Source organism: Glossina fuscipes, unplaced genomic scaffold, assembly GCF_014805625.2.
Source record: "Glossina fuscipes isolate IAEA_lab_2018 unplaced genomic scaffold, Yale_Gfus_2 87, whole genome shotgun sequence".
In the NCBI taxonomy this organism is placed as follows: Eukaryota; Metazoa; Arthropoda; class Insecta; order Diptera; family Glossinidae; genus Glossina; species Glossina fuscipes.
The window spans coordinates 41,696-59,999 of NW_023998441.1; the positions used below are offsets into that span (position 1 = coordinate 41,696).

The window sequence follows — 18,304 nt, forward strand, 5'->3', positions numbered from 1 at the left end:
AAAATAATTATTTCAAATATATATTTCGTTTTTTTCAGGTAACTACGTTTGGCGCGATGGTAGGGTGTCAGATGCTGTCTACGGTTTTGATGAAGAGCTCACTGATTGGATGACTAAGAGACTGAGAAATGGAGAAACGTCAAATGTCAAATGGAAGAAAAGAAAACTAAACTTTTGGTTGATAGTGCCTTGTGCTTGTGAGTTTCTTTTCGAAGTATTGCATACAATGGTCAGCACACATAAAAAGTGACCCAACACCAATGTCGAAAGAAAAACCTATTTAAAGCTATTTTGTTCATCAAACAAATAGCTAAAAAGAGACACGTCTATCCATAGAGCAAGCAAAGCAAGGGAATCAAAAATGATTCCAAACAAGCAGAATGGTTACCATCGACATATCCTTCAAGCGAGTTGTTTCATTTTCGATACCAAACTTCTTCTTCAAGAACTTTTAATGTTTCTGCCAAATTTACAGGCGATAGCTTTATTTCTGCTACCAGGAGAATGTACAGCCCTCATTACACAGACGGACAGACACACAGGCGGACATCCTTAATTCGATTTAGAATTCAGAAATATTGATCAGGAATTGATATTTTGTGGGTTCTTTGATATTTCCTTTTCGGCGTGGCGAACGTTGCGTTATAGAAATGCCATGTGTAACTTTGGTTGTCGATTAGGTTATTATACGCATCCGCTTATATCGTTAGATACTCGGTTAAATATAGCTGCTAAAGATTGGAGCTCTAATGTCTATGATTCTGCTTGATAGAATTTCCAGCCGTTTTAATAAACTTGAAAACTGGGAAAATTGAACCTGGATTTCATAAATATATTGTGCCAATAGAATCACCGAAGTTAAGCGCGTTTTGCACCAAACTCACTGGCATCGCACAAAAAACTGTTAACAACGGAATACCTTTGCAAACGGCATTAATGATGTTTCAAGAGTGGTTGCGTAAAGAGTTAAGAGCTCGTCATTTATCTTTGCCGAAGATGACCAAAGACAATAAATTAGGCAATTGCGCCTTTGTTAGCTGGACTGGCTGGGATTTTGGTATATGCCTACATAAGGAATGTTCACGTAAACGATTTAAGAAGCCACCATAATTTAAACAATGGATTGATTTGCGTGCAATTTACAAAAAGTAATATACCAACCATTGAATTTCGCTGATGCGCTACGTCATGTAGGCCTTTCATTGCAAAATGTATAGATGATGCCAAGAATTAAGCTGGATTAGTGTATAAATTGATTAAAGACGGTGCCACTTTAGCAATTACACATGATTTAACAACATTTCAATTAAATTTAAATTGTTTTTTGTAAAACATATTATAATGTAGTTTATATGTATAAGTTTTTTTATAGAAATTTCAACAATTAAGGCAAAAAATTTATAAATTCTGGTAAATTATAAGATTTGACTTCTTTTATAAAATAAAGTCGAAGCCGTTAAAAAGGAAATATGAAAACGAAACATATATATTTCGTAAGAAAAGTTGCAAAATTATATTGTTTTTAAATTTCATTAATAAAATAAGTTTGCATCCATTCATATATTAATCTAAGGTTTTTTTTTTTAAATTCTCTTTTAGTAAAAAATTAACATAAATGGACGAAAAACCATGAGTCAGAAAAAGCAAAAAAAAAAAGAAAAGGACTTTACATTAAATTTTGCTATACATATAATAAGTAATATTTGTATGCATCATTTTTATACTCAATGGTATTTATAATATGTGTATATACATATATATATATATATATATATATATATATACGAAATATATCACATGTGAATAGTATTCAGAAAACCAGACCAGAGAGCCCAGATGGAAACATATTCACAAAAATAAAAATTCAAATACTGGAAAAAAATGTCTGCAATTTCAATTTGTAACGCGGCAGGTAAAGGTAAGATGAATTATCGTGTTGATTTAAATCGCGGGACATTGCACTCGCACTATAATATATGAGAATCAAAAATATTCATTAATATTGTGACAGAGTTTTCTAATTGGTTTCAGACGGCCTTACCTTTGAGAGTTCTTCATTGCATTAGACGTCGCATTAATGGCTGTGGAGGGACTCCCTCTTCCTGTTATATTATTATAATTTACGTTGTTGTAATTACTGTTCTGCAAAAAATTTCCCCTTACTTGAGGGTTTTATGTGATATTGTGGACTGAAGTTACTGAATTTAAACTGTGTACTGCTGTATTTTGCAGTGAAGCAGCAGCATTTGTTGTATTGAACTAACGGTTTTACGTATAGCGCTGACTGTTGATCATTATGCTGATAATTACCTCCGAGGCATGCTTGTGGCCCCATCCATTCGTCTACCATAGCGCATAGGTAGGCGCTATAAGTTCTTCCTGCTTGTATGGTAGTTTCTTTGTTTAGCTTTCTCATATTAAGCCTAAGTCTTGCCAACTCGTATATCGCCATGTCAACAGTTACTACCCGGTCCAATTTTTTACTTAGTTCGTCAGCTATTTCTTTGTAGTCTGCTCTAACCGCCCGCCCGCGATTACCACCAAAACTTGGGTGGGGGGGGGTTAGATACACTCTTGATATCGTGTTTACAAACTTTTAAAAAATATTTGATATTGGTGGTTTTAATATTTAACATTGGACTGGACATCTCAAAAAATCTTTTTAAACGATTTCAAATTTTAGCTATACCTCAAACGCTGGAACTAACCGTTGTCAATGAAATGACGCTCATAGAAAATTTACCAGTGTTTGAAAAAAATGGTTTTAAATTTAGCATCAATTCAAATGGTATATGTTAACAATGATCTCTTTTTTGTAATTTTTCAGCGCCTCCAACCAAAAAGGTAAGCCTATTAGGCAAGCTGGTTAGTAAGACCTGGGAGTTTGGTAAAGAGGATATAGGTGAATTAATATTTGTGCTACAAGGTGCTGTGTGCCGTCCCTCAGGCATTAGTGCCATGTTTGCTTCAAGAGCTTGCCCTAAGTCCATTATGATAGGAACAGCTTTAAAAAAATCCACAATGAAACAACTCGTACAACATATGGGTGAAATGGAGCAGCCTTGGGTAAGCTTTAAATGAAACTACGTTCCAATCTTCATAACATACAGTTATTTTTTTGTAGAATTCACTTCAACTGTGCTTATAGGACGTATAGGAAAAGAAATTTAAACCATGTCAGTCTATTTATATGTTAAATTTGGAAAAACGACTTCAAAACTTTGTTCGGAAACCTAAACTGATAAAGTGATTTTCTTTCTTTTGTACTTTACTTAGTGAAATGTTTAAAAATCAACAGAATAGAGATTCGTAAGTCCCTATAAAAAGGCTAGAAATTAATCTGCTGTCATTGGGTTAATTTACATATAAACAAAAGACAAAAGAAAAGAAAATTAAGCAAATTTAAGGTCTTAATAGGCTCCAGTTTCAAGCAAATATTCAGTGTTTGCAAAAACTTTGATCACTTTTTCTTTGGAAGGTTGGTACAATATAAATTGAACAAAATGCTTTCCATCATTTTCTACAACATTTTACAATATTTTCGGAAACAGGGCGATATCATGCCGAAAGAACTTATATTGATTTGGCAGCAATCCATCCATCGACCCACTTTCGCGCTTCTTCAACTTCGCGGACACGCGTGCCAGCCAAGCAATGCTGTGCCAATCTGAACAAGCGGTAATTAGGGGACGCCATGTCTGAGGAATACGCTGAGTGTGGCAGAACTTCCCATTCGAGCTGCAACAGTGTAGCCTGGGCAACTCTTGCATCAAGTGGTCAAAAAATCGGCACGTTTAAACCGTTGAATTTAAAACCGACGCTTGGAATATACTGGAGTAGCATCACCATAAGCCTGTGAATGTGTTTGGTGGGTTCCGACAAAAGTAATGAATCTGCAAGAAGAATTTTGGGCGTTTCATGGTTAGTGTCGAATAAAACAATAATATAAGGAAAATCGTTATTTTATGCACAAGAAGATCAAAACTATCGAATTCAACCGTTGTGTACACTGGTCTTTCCCATTTCTGTATCATTTTTACCTGTAGAAGTCGCTGATCAAAATTTTTGCCGATACCTTACAAACAAAATTAATTAATTTTCGGGCAGCGTTTATATTATGTGGTGCTTTTACGCCGAAGTTTACGATTGGCATGTTATAGTTCGAAAGTTGCTTTCGTTATGACGAAAGTTGCTTTCGTTGTGAACTCCACAAATCTAGGAATTATCTGCACGTTGTTGCATATGTTTTGCAATACATGCATATATTTCTTATTTCGGCATTTATTCAGTAAATAACGTTTTTTTTTCTTTTCGATAAAATTGTCCTCACGGTCATCCTACGATGCGGCATCTAATAAACACAGTAATGCTACTGGATACCGAAATCAATGAAGATAATTAAAATTTTTAAACTTTAACTGTAAGTTTCATTTTTTATTTTATTTTAATAATCATTTGATACGCTTGTCGTTCTGAATATATTGAAACCACTGTGAGCTGTTGAGGATGGAGGCAATTGAGGATGCCAATGCAATTCCTTAATCTCTTTCTGTCGCTGATGTATGAACAATAATTGCGGTGGTAGATTCTCCAATTCGTTATGATTTTGACTTTGTGCCGGCGTTGTTTCGTCGTCTTTTTCCACAGCCGAATCCCAAAGAGCAATTTGGTCATCATCACCGCCCGAAGCTAATAACGTACTATCTTCAGGATTCCATTCAACTGGGGTAATATGGTTGGTATGGTGTTTAAAAGCAGCAACAAGTTTTTTGCTCTGAAATTGCCTTAAATCCAAATTTGCATCATCGCGTTCGTATTGTTTCTGAAGTTGTACATCTTCAATTGCCTGCAATTGTTTTGATAAATTCCAAATATTAACACGACCTAATACACTCCAACTAGCGGCATATTTTCAACGAAATTAAACGCTGATTAAATTGATATAAAAGTTATTTGTTATTGTAAAGATTTGCATATTATACGTCAATAAACAATTTTCTATTCTTTATTAATATACAATGTAAGTGCGTACCTGTGCATGCAACCTATTTTATAGTAATCATAGGAATTAAAAAACTTTTCTGTTAATTTGATTCAAATTCTCAAAAATATTCCATGATGGCTTTAACCTATTCAATCTATGCATGTTTTAGGCAATTGTGATAAACAACAAAGTTTTTAGACTTGTTATGCTCAAAATAAATGTTGGTAAAGCAAATAAAATAAATAACAATATATCACTCTATATTGTTCCGCATGAACAGTATTGTAAACCAGTTCGATAGACGTATAGTTTACCAAACTTTTGTAAATAAAGCTTATGAAAATCAAATTTTTAATGTCGCGATGGGAATTATTTGAATTTAGCCCCGGCTTAGTTCAAGTAAATAAAACAAAGAATTGAAGAAATATACTTTCGTATATAGTTTGTGAAGCATCCGTCCGTCCCCACAACGTGCACTTAACTTTAAATTTCAATGTGTGGGTCCGTTACATATTTAAATGTAGGTGAATAAAAGCAAGGTCTTTAAAATGAAGATATTTCCTCCTAAGCGTAGAAGTTATTAGAAATGATTAAAACTGATCGTAAGAGATTGATATCGTAATGAATGATTATGGATGGCCCTCGCGATTGGTTTTGACTACTTAGCATTGAAATGTTCGAAAAATTCGATAAGGAATACCAACGTTTGAGCCGACGAGAACGATATCCCAGATAATTGCTAGCATTGCATCGCACGGCTTTAACGTGGTTCTGTGACATAGAAATTAAGTCTGATGACCACGGATATCCCCACAAAGCAATTGACTCTATTTGTATTTAGAAAATCATCTACGCGGAAATTTCGCTAAGTAACAGCTCCCATTATACAAACCTACTAATTTTTCACTGTTTGCCTTGTATGCATATCTAAATTTTCCTCTTTTCATAGACACAGAAGATGGCAAACTTTCAACTGAATTCAGTATGCTTCGTGTTCTTTTCTATTTTTCTTTCTTTGTTAATTTCTTTGGCAAAGTTTAATACAAATGTTTTCTATGTTTTTTTTTTTATACAGATAGAGGAAATGAATTACTGTATACCTGGCAAATATTTTATTCATCTAAGATCAGAAAAGTAATGTAGACTTAGTCGCTAACAAAATGCAAGATATATAAGTATTTATGTACACTTAAATTTAATATATTCTTGTAATTTAAAGCAGGTGGTGATGGTTCCGGTGATAGATGGTTAGATTACACACCTATTGGAAGACAAATTGATGGAACACGATTTATAGCCTTTAAGGTTCCACTAAAGGAGCATCTAAATAAATCTATGTTACGAAACCAACGTCTCGATGTTAACATTATGTTTGCTATCTGTACTTATTTGAAAGTTCTAGCAATTTGCAATTTAAACACCATTGCTTTAAAAATCATCCAATACATGCCAAACGTATAAAATAAGAACTACGATAATTGATAATTAAGATGATGATGTGGTAGTTTGTGGTACCAGGTAAAATTATTTAAAATTATAAGCGTAACATTCATTCCTTTGACATTAACAATAGAAATTCGACTTTCGACAAGCGGCAGCTGGATAATTTTTTTCCTTTTTCTCGTGTTTTATCGGTAAAAAAAAAATAAATCAATAAAAAAATAAAAAAAACAAGAATTTATAAAAGGAAGTGAAAAAAATAAAGGTTTAAAAAGAAACGAAATTTTTGGAAATTTTAAAAATAAAAAAAAATTTGTATTAATTTATATCACTTTTTTTTCGTTTTTCGTCCGGATTAGTAAGTGTTTCCGGGTTAAATGCTACAACAACGGGGATATCTACACGAATGAGCATAACAAGAGATCTAGGATGGGTGGGGATGATTTTGGTCTATCTTCCAAAGGGGGAGCTACAGCTAAAGATTTGACAATGCTCAGAAAACAGTCTTCTTATTTGGATGCAAAAAGCTTACAAAGCATGATATCAATTTGTATGACTAAATTTCGCAGGGCAGTTTTGTAGTTTTTGTTGAAACTTGTAAAAATGTCGAGGGAAAATCTGTGAATATTAGCTCGGACCTTTTTCTTTATGATTGTCTAGAAACTTTTAACATCGACTAAAACTAGTTAGCAGGGCTTAAAACTAGTTAGCAGGGCCAGAGCTAAATTGCTTTTTAGCTTTGATTGTCATGCTAACAGCTTCGTCAAAGACAATGATTTCAAAAAAAAATATCTAAAAGCATATATTCCGAGAGCATCCACCGTAAGGAATGTCGCCGTCGAATACAGTGAAAGCGAGATTGTCGAAAAGGCGGTCTCCGACCTTCCTGTCAAGTCTGCTGTTAGGTTTCGCAGAAGAAATCCACTAGCATCAAAATAAGTTTTAAGGGCAAAGTCCTCCCCGAAGTAATCAAATTTAGCTTTTGTAATTATATAATAATAATAATGATCTTAAAGCAATGCGTTAAGTTCGGCATGCATCCAAGTTTTGCAAAGCGAAGGATGAAAGGTGCTTCAACTGCGACAAGTCTCGTAAGTGTGAAAAGGGTTCAACAACGAAATGCTTGCCCTGTGGCTCAGGTGAGCACAATACTCTAAATAAGTGTTGCCCGAACAGGGAGCTAGAATTAAACGTCAACTTTTCCTTCATTCAGGAACTCGTCTGCCATTTCAAACAAGGATGATAATGAAAACGCAAATAAGACTTTAACAAAGAAAAAATTTAGCAGTCGTTAAAAGGAAATCTGTTATTTCCAAACCATCTCCCAGCTCACTTACCAAGCCTTCCCTCAATCCACCACCCAATGCTATACATTGCTTGGATGGTGATCGGCTTTCCACCAACAAAGGTAACATCCCTGTTAATGCCAACAGTTTTAACGCCTTAAGTAATGGTAATACTCCCTTTCACTGTAACCGGAGTGGTCGCACGGGGTGTTTGCTAAATATAACTTTTTCTAGTTCAACTATTTTATCATTTAACGTGAGTACGACCAACGTCTCTATTGGCAAAAATCAGTACTCTCCCATTTTATTTCACAATCGCAACAATTTCGTTAAAAGAATACAAAATTTAATTTCGCGTAACTTATAGACCGTCTGTCTAAAGTTGATCTTTCTTCCGACTTATCATCAATTCAAAGTGATTTTCAACTTGCGAACAAGTCTACCGGAGCTAACTTTTCTGATATTGAGCCCATCATCATCTTATCTAAACGTTGGTAGACTTCCCCTGTCAACACTTTTTCGCAAATACCAAGCTGCAAGGAAAAAAATGAGTAAATATCCAGCCAACTTCATTGAATATATAAACACACTAAAGAAATGGATGTCTGCAGTTAGAAAGGCGAAAATGACGCATATTGCCATTACGATTAAAGAGTTATCTGATAATAGAAACTCGCGTTTTTTCTGAAATTATATCAATTGTCATCGACATTTCAGTCGAAAAATAAATGGTTGTGCTGTGTGGAATGACCATGATAATAAAAGATACTTGGATATGCTCATAAGCTATATTTCAATTGTTAATCTGATTGTATCAATTCCTTCTAGTGGTCTCAACAATATACCCTTTTTATTGTGTGGGCTAATGTATGTTTTACATTCCAGAAAGAGAGCTGCTGTTTCAGGTTGTGATGGAGTTAAGTATGACATGGTCAGAGCACTGTCTGGAGGAAGCTTAAATATCCTCTTGCATGCAATTAGTAACCACTGGTCTAAGTTTATACCCTTAGATTTGCGATGTATCAAAGTAGTTTCCATTCCTAAGACAGGTAGGGACTTCAAAGATTTAAGTAACTTCAGACCAATTTCGCTAGTATCCGTATTCATAAAGATTATCAACTTCATGGTTAAGGAGAGACTAATGGATTTCTTGAAAACCGGAAACATTATTCCAACTCGTTCTTATGTCCATCAAGCGTATAAAAATCTCGAGCATCTGGAAGTAACCGTCCACATTTGTTTACAACTCTCAATAATTGAAAATGTATTTTTTTAATTTATAAAATAATTTACTCGTGGCAGTTAGGGTTAATTTCATGCTATTTTCTCTTCGTATAAGATCCACCTAAGGAAGATTGATCAACATTTCATTAACTATGGTTCCCTTCGTACGAGATTTCAATCGAGTATCAATATCAAATTGCTAAAAGAGAAAGGTGGTAAACTTATTCAATGCTTGTTCAAGCGAAATAATGAATAGTGAAGCCTTACGTGGTAGCGGTGCAAGAGAATGAGATTGTGCCTCATGTCGGATGTTACCGCCAAATTATTGCGCCTTAATTCTTGATACATAGAAAATAATAGACCGCGTACAATTTTATAGTTGTCCGTCAACTGTTCTTGATTGCCTATAATTGCAGCCGTTTTTGCCACATCCGTATAGTGCCGCCTAGCCATATACAATCGGAATAAATAACGCGGATCTTTCGGTGAACCATCCACTTCGCCTAGAAGAAACACTATTAGTTGAGTTGCAAATTTTCATTGTTGGACATGGCAACGCAGTCAATTGTCGTCGATAAAACCTGTGACTCTTCGTTATTAAAAGCATCTGCCTTCAATAAAAATCTCAAAGCTTTCGTAAACTCTCTGGCCAAGAAATAATATTTGCCTGCCAGCAAAGTATTCTTTTCACTTTCAAAATATTGAGCCAATGCTAGATAATCACTTGATTTGGCATTTTAGTAACGTTCTAACAGTTCGCCATGAAGTTTTAATTTGTTATGGCGTTGAGCCAGATCGAAAGCTTTTTCCACACAACCGCAAAGTACAAGAATGTACAGAGCATGGTTTTCCGCATCATCCTTGGGGTACCGTGATAGGCGCGTTGCCAATTGTTTTAAATGGCTGGCTCCCCTTTAGGCCATTATAGCCTTAATTAAAAATTACAATAGTATTTACAATAATAATAATAATACATAGAATACGTAACAATACGTAATAAATAAAAAATATATTAACATATTTCTATTATATTTGATTTACTTTTTACTTGCGGTTCTCCAAGCCCGATTTTCCATTGACTTAATTTTACGGGCGGACTTCTTTAATCTAAATATAAAAATTTGAACATAAGTTACAAATAAGTGATTTATAAATATATTTATACACTGTTTCGATTACCTTTACTTTGCTGTACTTAAAGCGCGACTTTTCCCTGTACTTCTTCGTATGGTGGACCTTTTATATTCTGAAATAGAAGAAATATTAGTAAATTAAAAATATATTTATATCATATTGCTTTTATCTTTATTTTGCTGTATTTAAAGCACGACTTTTCCTTTAAAGTGATGATCCAAGAAGATAACAAGGTCGAGGCTTGTTGGTGTGAATTTGTACTGTTACTGGGGTCTCGCCGGAGTAATCTCGTAACCCCAATTTGATTTGGACGTGAGATTGAGTGTTATTTTTAAATTCATTTTCATCAATACATACTGGAATCTTTCGACGAAGTTCCAAGAAATGCATGTTTTTAAATTTCGTGCATTAAAATCATAAAATTCATAAATATGGGTTGAGTGGTTTGAGATGTTTTAAGCCGTTTAACTTAGATTTTTGTCGTATTCAAAGATAAAGAGATTCGACTTCAGGCGAACCTTTTCACTATCACCATTTTCACAAGGACAAAGCAAAGAAGAGTCTTCAATGTAAAAGTTGGATTGTGCTGGGAATTGCTCTCTCAACTGAGTTCTTTAAACAGTTGTTTACGAGACATTCTTTGAATCCGAAGCAATATTTGCGAAGGAGTTGTATTCGATGATCATTTCCTCACTCAAGGAAAATATAGAATCATTTTCCAGTACCCTAACTTTACCACGCAATATTTTGGCAATCGTATACCCATCATAAGCGGAACTAGGCAGATGCAAATGACAACTACCTAAGTTTTATTTAGAAATTCTGCATAGAGTTAATAAAATCAAGATGAGAAGCTAAAAATATTTTGCTCAAATTCACCCTTTCATAATTAAAGAAGTTTTAGTGTGTGTAGTAATGCCTCAGTTTACCCGTCACACGCTTATTTTTTAGCAATGGTCCACAATATGTAGGCTATTTAGTGGCTTTTAAAGTGTAATAACAAATAGTTTATAGCATAAATTATTTCCTCTACGATTCGACCGGCTTTAAATTCTGTTGCGTTTTATATAAAATTTTGATGTTTAAAACTGAAAGGCTATTTTAGAAATGTTTTAAAAGTCTTAACCAGTTAGTAAACTCTCGTGGTATATAGACCGCTCTCTCTTCAACAAAATTGCCGCTTTGAGTGACGTCCAATTTCAAGATTGTTTTCAAAGGAAACACTATACCCAAAACGATTTCTTTTAATTATTGTATCCTACGAGCTAACTTTTCTATGCCGACTTTAAAGTGGTGCTTAAAGTGTGGTCGCTTTGCATACATTGCCAAATTTTGCCGGCAGTAGAGACGCGTTGTCTGAAATGCGGTAACATCCCGGCTGGCAATTCGCTCTCACGTTTGTAGTGCAACTTATTGCCTGTTTTGTGGCTCTACTGAACACAATAAATCTTGCCCAGCTAAAAAAAAGAAAGGAAAGTAAATAAAATGACAACAATAAAAAACATTTCCTATAAGGAAGAATACAAATTAGTGCACAAAAAAAGGGCAGTGCAACGGAATTGCAAGTTTTCCTACTACGGTCACGTTATACTAATAAAACTTCGTATATATTGGGAGTCTCGTTAAACGCTTTCTTAAACTATTCGCACAAGTTTAAGTTTTTAATTAATCCCTTAATACATCTTCCGTGTTATTGCTTGTGTATTAACAAAAGTATTAGCCTCTTTCATGAAGTAATATTATTTTGGACAGCTTTTAGATTTCGTGCTCGCTTAAGAAAAAAAAAAAAAACAAGCAGCTAACGTACCAGAAATTAATTGATGGTTTAGAGTAAAATGGCTTGTGCAAAACAGACAACACTGTCGTCACATAGAAACATAAGACAGGGAGAACCTTTCAGCAATTACTTGAATTTGGCAGTATCATCGTCAGCTATGGTTTTTGTTCCAAAAGCCTGCGTCCACATATGATGACACTTTTTAAAAAGTTGTTGGATTTGCTTGCTTTTCTGTTTTTGAAGTTCAGATTGTTTTGCAACCACGCAAAGTATAATTGACTTTTTATTTAACAGAAATTTAGTTTTTTAGGTTTAGGTTTTATTGTTAATATGTTGCAACGAAAAAAATAATTAAATGCTTTGAACTTGTCGTTTTTTTTTTTGTTCAAAATATCGATTGCTCTAAATATTTCTTTTAAACCTTCCCACATCCCCCGCATTTCTTTACTCCTACTTACTTTTTTCAGATAGGGAAAAGTACAAGTTCAAAGAGAAGTTCTTTGGTCATCTTCTTAATATCGCAATATATAATTTTTATTGAAATTACGAAAACCGGATCTACATTTCTTGTTCTAGCTTAGATCGCAAATGGATAAGCTCTTATCTGCACAATAGATCATTCAGGGTTTTCTTTAACTTCATCACCTTCGATGAATTCCCCGTGACGCCTGGCATATCTCAAGGCAGCCACTTAGATCCCATTTTATTTAGTTTATACATTAATGATCTTCCACCGGTAATTAATTCCAGCTAGATCTTAATGTATGCTGATGATGTGAAGCTGTTTCGTTCTTTCTCCGCAGGATCGCAATCACATCAGCTTCAAAGTGACTTGAATAAGTTGGTTTCTTGGTACTCTTTAAATCTTCTGAAACTAAATCTAAATAAATGTAAGAAGCTTTCTTTCTCAACAGGAAATTCATTCATTACTCAACATTTCATTGATTCGCATAAGTCGGAGGACGTCGATACGTTCACAGATTTAGGCGTTCTATTAGATCATAGATTACGTTTTAAATTGCATATTGAGCTCCCGTTAAGCAAAGCTAGGTCCGCGCTTGGTTTTATAAAAAGGTGGTCCGAAAAGGCTGTACCTGTGTTTGGTTAGACCTGTACTCGAGTATGCCTTCGTTTTGTGGTTTCCCTCATATAGGTGCTATGTAGATTCAACTGAATCTGTTCAAAAGCAGTTCTTGCTGTTTTCCCTTAATAATTTGGGTTGGGGCCTGATTGCCTGTCTTCCCCCCTATGAAAATAGGTTGCTTCTGTCATGCTTACGGTCACGAGAAACGTAGATTTATTCTTGGCGTTTCCGTCTTAATCAAAGTAATAAATGGTTCTATAGACTCCCCCGCAATACGTGGTGAAGTAAGCTCTAATGTCCCTAAATACAATTATGAGCTGTTTAACCCGTTCAGAGTTGTTTGCAGAAACCTAAATGACGTCTGTCACTTATTCTCGTTATCGGGCTCTTTAAAGTCTATTGAAGCAACTTTGTTTCATACGCCTGATTTACCTATGTCGTACTTCAACTAACATTTCATTCTTAATATCTCATCTTTTATTTAAAATAATATTGTGTTGTTAACGTGTTGGTTGCCAAGCTTATGCATGTTTGCAATGGTTTAGGGGTTCACTTGCAACCTGGATCTGTTCTTGTCGCGGGTGTGCTTCTGTGCTAGCCGTGTACATGCTCTTTTTCTTCTTATTTTCTCTCTTTTTATTTATTTATACATGAATATATATTTTTAACTTTTCAATTTATTTTTAAACTTACCTTGTTATTATTATTCTTCCTTTTTTCTTCCTTTCTATTGTATACTAGTTTTAAAACAAAAAGTAAAAGATTTTCTATTAAGCTGCACTGAATTCAACTGTAATTTTTTTTAGTTGAATTTCATGTATAAGTGGGTAAAAATAAATAAATAAATAAAATATTGGCTATAGATTGTTTACTGACATAAAATAAAATTTATTTGTTATTTATAAATAATATACATTTATTATTTAGAACGATCGTCTTAATCTTTTTTCACAAACGCACTGGCAAACGACTCAATTATTACTCTTATTGCAAACTTTATCGATAATTATAAGGTCTGCAATCATACAAACGTACTTACATACAAAAACGCAGACGCATGAATTCATCTTGCTTGTCTTCTCCTACTGCCAATTCAAAATTTCATTTTTTTTAACTTTTCTTAATTTAAATTTATAATACCTTTGTCCAATGGAACCGATTTTACGTTTCGTTAGTAAAGGTTTCTTAATTCCAGTTGTCTTCACTATATATACGAGGTCGCATCTATGTTCCTAGATTATAACGATTTTCCTGTTGTTTTTACAATCTATGAAATCCTTTACAATTAAAACATAATCCTTTACAATTAAAACATAATCCTTTACAATTAAAACATAAGAAGCTGCTATATTTATTCTTACACGCTTAAAACGCCATCTGTTGCATTTATTACTCTAATCATTTCTCTAAAAACATTGAAATATCTTTAGATTCATGTTGCAAGTCGAAAATAATAGAAGACTTTATGCTTTTAGCGAAAACGTCGGTAAAATTCTTCTATTTGAAGACCTTTGCTTTCTAAAATACCGAGAGAAATTTCTTTCGCTTTACTATTACTTAAGCTTTCTATTCTATTCTCCTATTTTTCTGTTATACGTTCTAATTTAAACTTTAACAAAGCTTGAGCTTTAGACTTGTAGGAAATGCTAACGGAAAGAAAAATTTATACTCAACAAGATGGTTTAGAACTTCGCCTTGAAGTGAAAAACTATTTTGGTTTCTGCTTCTCTTCCTCTCGCTCTCTATTTCTCTCTTCTTTTTTTTCTGCAGTCTCTTACGTGTTTCTGCACGCAATTACGAAACTATTAAAAAGGTCAGGTTGGTTTCTTTGTGAATTTACTATTATGAACCAATTTTCTCCATGAAATATTCAAAATTATATTTTTCTATTAGATAAAGATGTTATATCAGAGGGCGTTCAAAGAGTTGTCCCAGCCGAAGCAAGTCTTTCATACCAATTTAAAATGTCTCGGTCTTTAGGCCTGCACTTCACTTTTTTTGCGGACACTTGCCGCATGTTTGTTCGCGTGTTCTTGCGCCCGCCGCCGTTAGAGAGCTAACATAATGAAACGTTATTTCGAGTTAAAAACTCCCAAGAGGTAAAGATAATGGGCAGCCGTGCTACCATATGGTTTTACAGAAAAATGCAAACGAAAACCTACAGCTTTAGAACCAAATACAGGAATAATTGTATATTAATGATTGTTCTGTTAATTAACCCGCCTTGCAACTTGCTTTTTATCCCATCCATCCACTTTTACTATATAAATTGCGCATTGTTGCGTATAAATTGATAAAAACCGTGGTGCAACTAAATTGTTGTCTTTTAACTATTTATGCAAGCAAAGAGTATTTGTTGTTTCCAACACTTATGATCTACCTGGTTTGAGCATGTAGCCAAGTTTTATATGTTTGTTATATATTTGTGTATATATGTGCATATGCAACGTCATGTATACTTACTTGGATGGACGGGTATATCCTGCCATATATGTTATAACTAGGGCTCATAGTAGATGAAATAAGTGTGGGAATATACATATATACATTTACATGCATAGCTATAATGGTAATATATAATCTTTTGATTTGAATGGAGTTAAATCATCTAATTACGAAGAGATATTTATGTAATAATAATGTAATAAAATGAAATGAAATTGTAATTATTTAAACTATGTATTTAATAATAGTTATTTAAACTATATAATTCGAGTGACCATTATCTGCAGACATGCCCCGGTTCTTGCGCATACCTATGGTATGTACCTTGGTTATGTGCGGACCGCCGAGGTGATGGGGAAAATAATTGAGATGGAGGAATTCCGGGGGTTCGAAGAAGAGGACACATCAAAGGCGCGAGAAGACTTTGTCGAAAAAACAAAAACATCTGTTCAATGTAAACAAATAAATGGGTTGTGTACGAGTTCGAAATATTTACTTATATTTATTTATGTCTTATATATAGATATACATTAACCGTTTGACTACCAAGCAGCGCGATCGCGCTGTTCAGATTTCATGTCGAGAAATACCAGACGGTTTTGAAAAAACACTGTCGAACAATCCCAAACCTAAACAGCGCGGTCGCGCTGCTTAAGCAATATTTTGGCGGTGTTGCTCATTCCTTCAAAAAATTGAGCTGGCACCCGCTCTTTTAAAAATTTAAAAAATTATAAAATTAAAAAATAATTTAAAAAAGCTATTATCAACCTGAAAAGTGTTCCTTTAAAGCAGAACTACTAAAAATTGAATATATAAATGAAAAAAATGAATAAAAACAAATATATAAAAATCAAAAGAGAAAATAAAGAAAATAAATACAAGGCGGAGCTGTCAATATTTAGTTTACGAGATTTAGTATGTAATTGTTATTATTATTTATTTGGAATTAATATTTAAGTTTTTTTATTATTATTATTATTATAAATTTAGCCAGAGCATAAATTCTAAGACTAAAGTCTTAAAGCACTAGCATCTAAGGCTTTCGCCTTTATTAAAAACTCTACCGCACTTGAGATTTGAACCCACGACCATTGAGTTGCCAGTCGAGACTCTTGCCTACTCGGCCACTCAGGCGGATTAAGTTGTTTTTTTATTAATTTGTATTGTTATAAATTTAGAATCTAATATTTTTATGTAAATAAATTAAAATTAAAAAAATTTGATCGGTGTTTTATTTTTATAACAGCTATTGAGTGATTTTCGTTTTTTTAGTTTTAGTGTCTAATTATTTGTATTAAATTAAATTTAGATTATAATATGTCCTGCGATCAAGAATTCCATGATGTCCTATCCCTATCATTGCGAAATGGGTACAAATTTATATAATACCAAAGGAGCTCTAATTCGTCATTACGAAGTTGTACACAAAAAAATCCCTACACGAGATATGATGCAAGCAAAAGGTGATGTCACAGAAGACGATGACATTTTAATAGATTATAAAGACATAAAGGCATCAAGAGGTGCACTAAGCTTTTCTTATCTTCTTTAAATATTTTAAACAAGCTAACTTTAATTTAACTGACATGTTCTTGGTGAAGATTTAACTTCCATTTGTGCAAAATGTGCTTTTGAATCATTGAAATACGTACAATTTCAGGTCGTGCGGTGTGTTTCCATCTCTGCAAGCTTTTATGTCTCGTCAAATTTCATATCAAAGTAAGTCTTACAAAGTAGAACAGCTGTTGCAAAATCATATACCCAGCTACTACGATTTTTTCCAACACCTTTTCATTTAACAGAGTTTTGTACTACTGTTTTGCCAGTTAACAGAGTATTTTACGACTGCTTTGCCACTTTTTCCCATTTAACAGATGATGAAGATGTTTTATTGACCGTTGTTCTTATTTATTGAAAGCAGCTCTGTGCTCTCTCCATTCTCCGCACATGACATTTTTGTAGATGTGTAAAAGAAAAGGCTAACGGCTTTAAGCGAAATTTTACAGGTGCACGAGGAAGTTTCCTATATCAGAAAAATTGCAAAATAAAAAAAAATTGGTAAAAAATAGGGAAAAAATTTTTTAGTTTTCAAAGAATTGATTTCAATTAGTGCTAGTGCTCAATGTCTCTTTTTTTAGTCTAAGAATTCAATTCATTAGTCTAAAATTAAAATAATAATAAAAAATTATTGAAAAGATAGCAAAATATTGTAAAAAAAAAAATAATATTATAAAATAATAAACTTCCGTGTTAAAACTTTGTACTGTTCTAAATAAAGCTAACATTTTTTTTTATAGCTTATTGGTCTCATATATTCTTTTACGTTTTTCAACTTTATTTTTTTAATAATTAATATGCCACAAAATTTAATAATTTCTTTTTATGTATGCCTTCACATTATGCCCTGTTTAGAAGAAACACATTTGCCCTTTGAAGTGTATGATATTTTATTCATTATATCTATATATTTAATTTATTTATATTTTCCGTATCCTAGTGAAAATCAAATTGATTAGAAAACTCAGCTACGCAGGATGTGATAGATCTGGAATTGCTAAAGGTGGTGAAGTCTCCAAAAAATGTTATGTATTGTCAATGTCATTTTAGTTTGGTGCAACACCGCCTTGTTGCTGTACGAAAAGAAGAATAAAAAGTTATTATATTCGATATTGATTCAAATTGTAAATGTCTGCCAGTTATAAATGTAGTCGTTGGCTTCTTCTTTAAAATGATGAAAATATAATTGCATTGCCTTGGAAGAAGAAGAACGTCGCTTACAGAATCGCGAAAACGTGACGGCATTAAGTTTCAAGTGTCTTTAGAATTTAAAATAGAAGTTAGGCGCCATTAGGAAGGGGAGATGAATTTATATTTTTGATACATTTATATAAAAAAGATTATATATTATATTTCAAGCAAAGCACTTGTAT

At 33.4% G+C, this 18,304-nt stretch overlaps 1 protein-coding gene, 1 long non-coding RNA gene and 1 pseudogene across 2 annotated transcripts; 2 read left to right on the forward strand and 1 right to left on the reverse strand.

The window, feature by feature from the left end:
- Positions 1-765: 765 nt before the first annotated feature.
- LOC119638322 lies at positions 766-1,487 on the forward strand (annotated as a pseudogene).
- A 394-nt stretch (positions 1,488-1,881) lies between these two features.
- Positions 1,882-3,157, forward strand: LOC119638323 (mismatch repair endonuclease PMS2-like). Its single transcript, XM_038035059.1, has 4 exons — positions 1,882-1,918; positions 2,684-2,761; positions 2,828-3,066; positions 3,149-3,157. Exons 1-4 carry the CDS (start codon positions 1,882-1,884, stop codon positions 3,155-3,157), a joined length of 363 nt encoding a protein of 120 aa, XP_037890987.1.
- A 5,628-nt stretch (positions 3,158-8,785) lies between these two features.
- On the reverse strand, positions 8,786-10,330 carry LOC119638293. Its single transcript, XR_005247413.1, has 5 exons — positions 10,114-10,330; positions 9,976-10,041; positions 9,202-9,863; positions 9,004-9,133; positions 8,786-8,926 (listed from the first exon to the last, which is right to left on the reverse strand). It is a non-coding gene; the product is annotated as an uncharacterized LOC119638293 (long non-coding RNA).
- Positions 10,331-18,304: the final 7,974 nt, after the last annotated feature.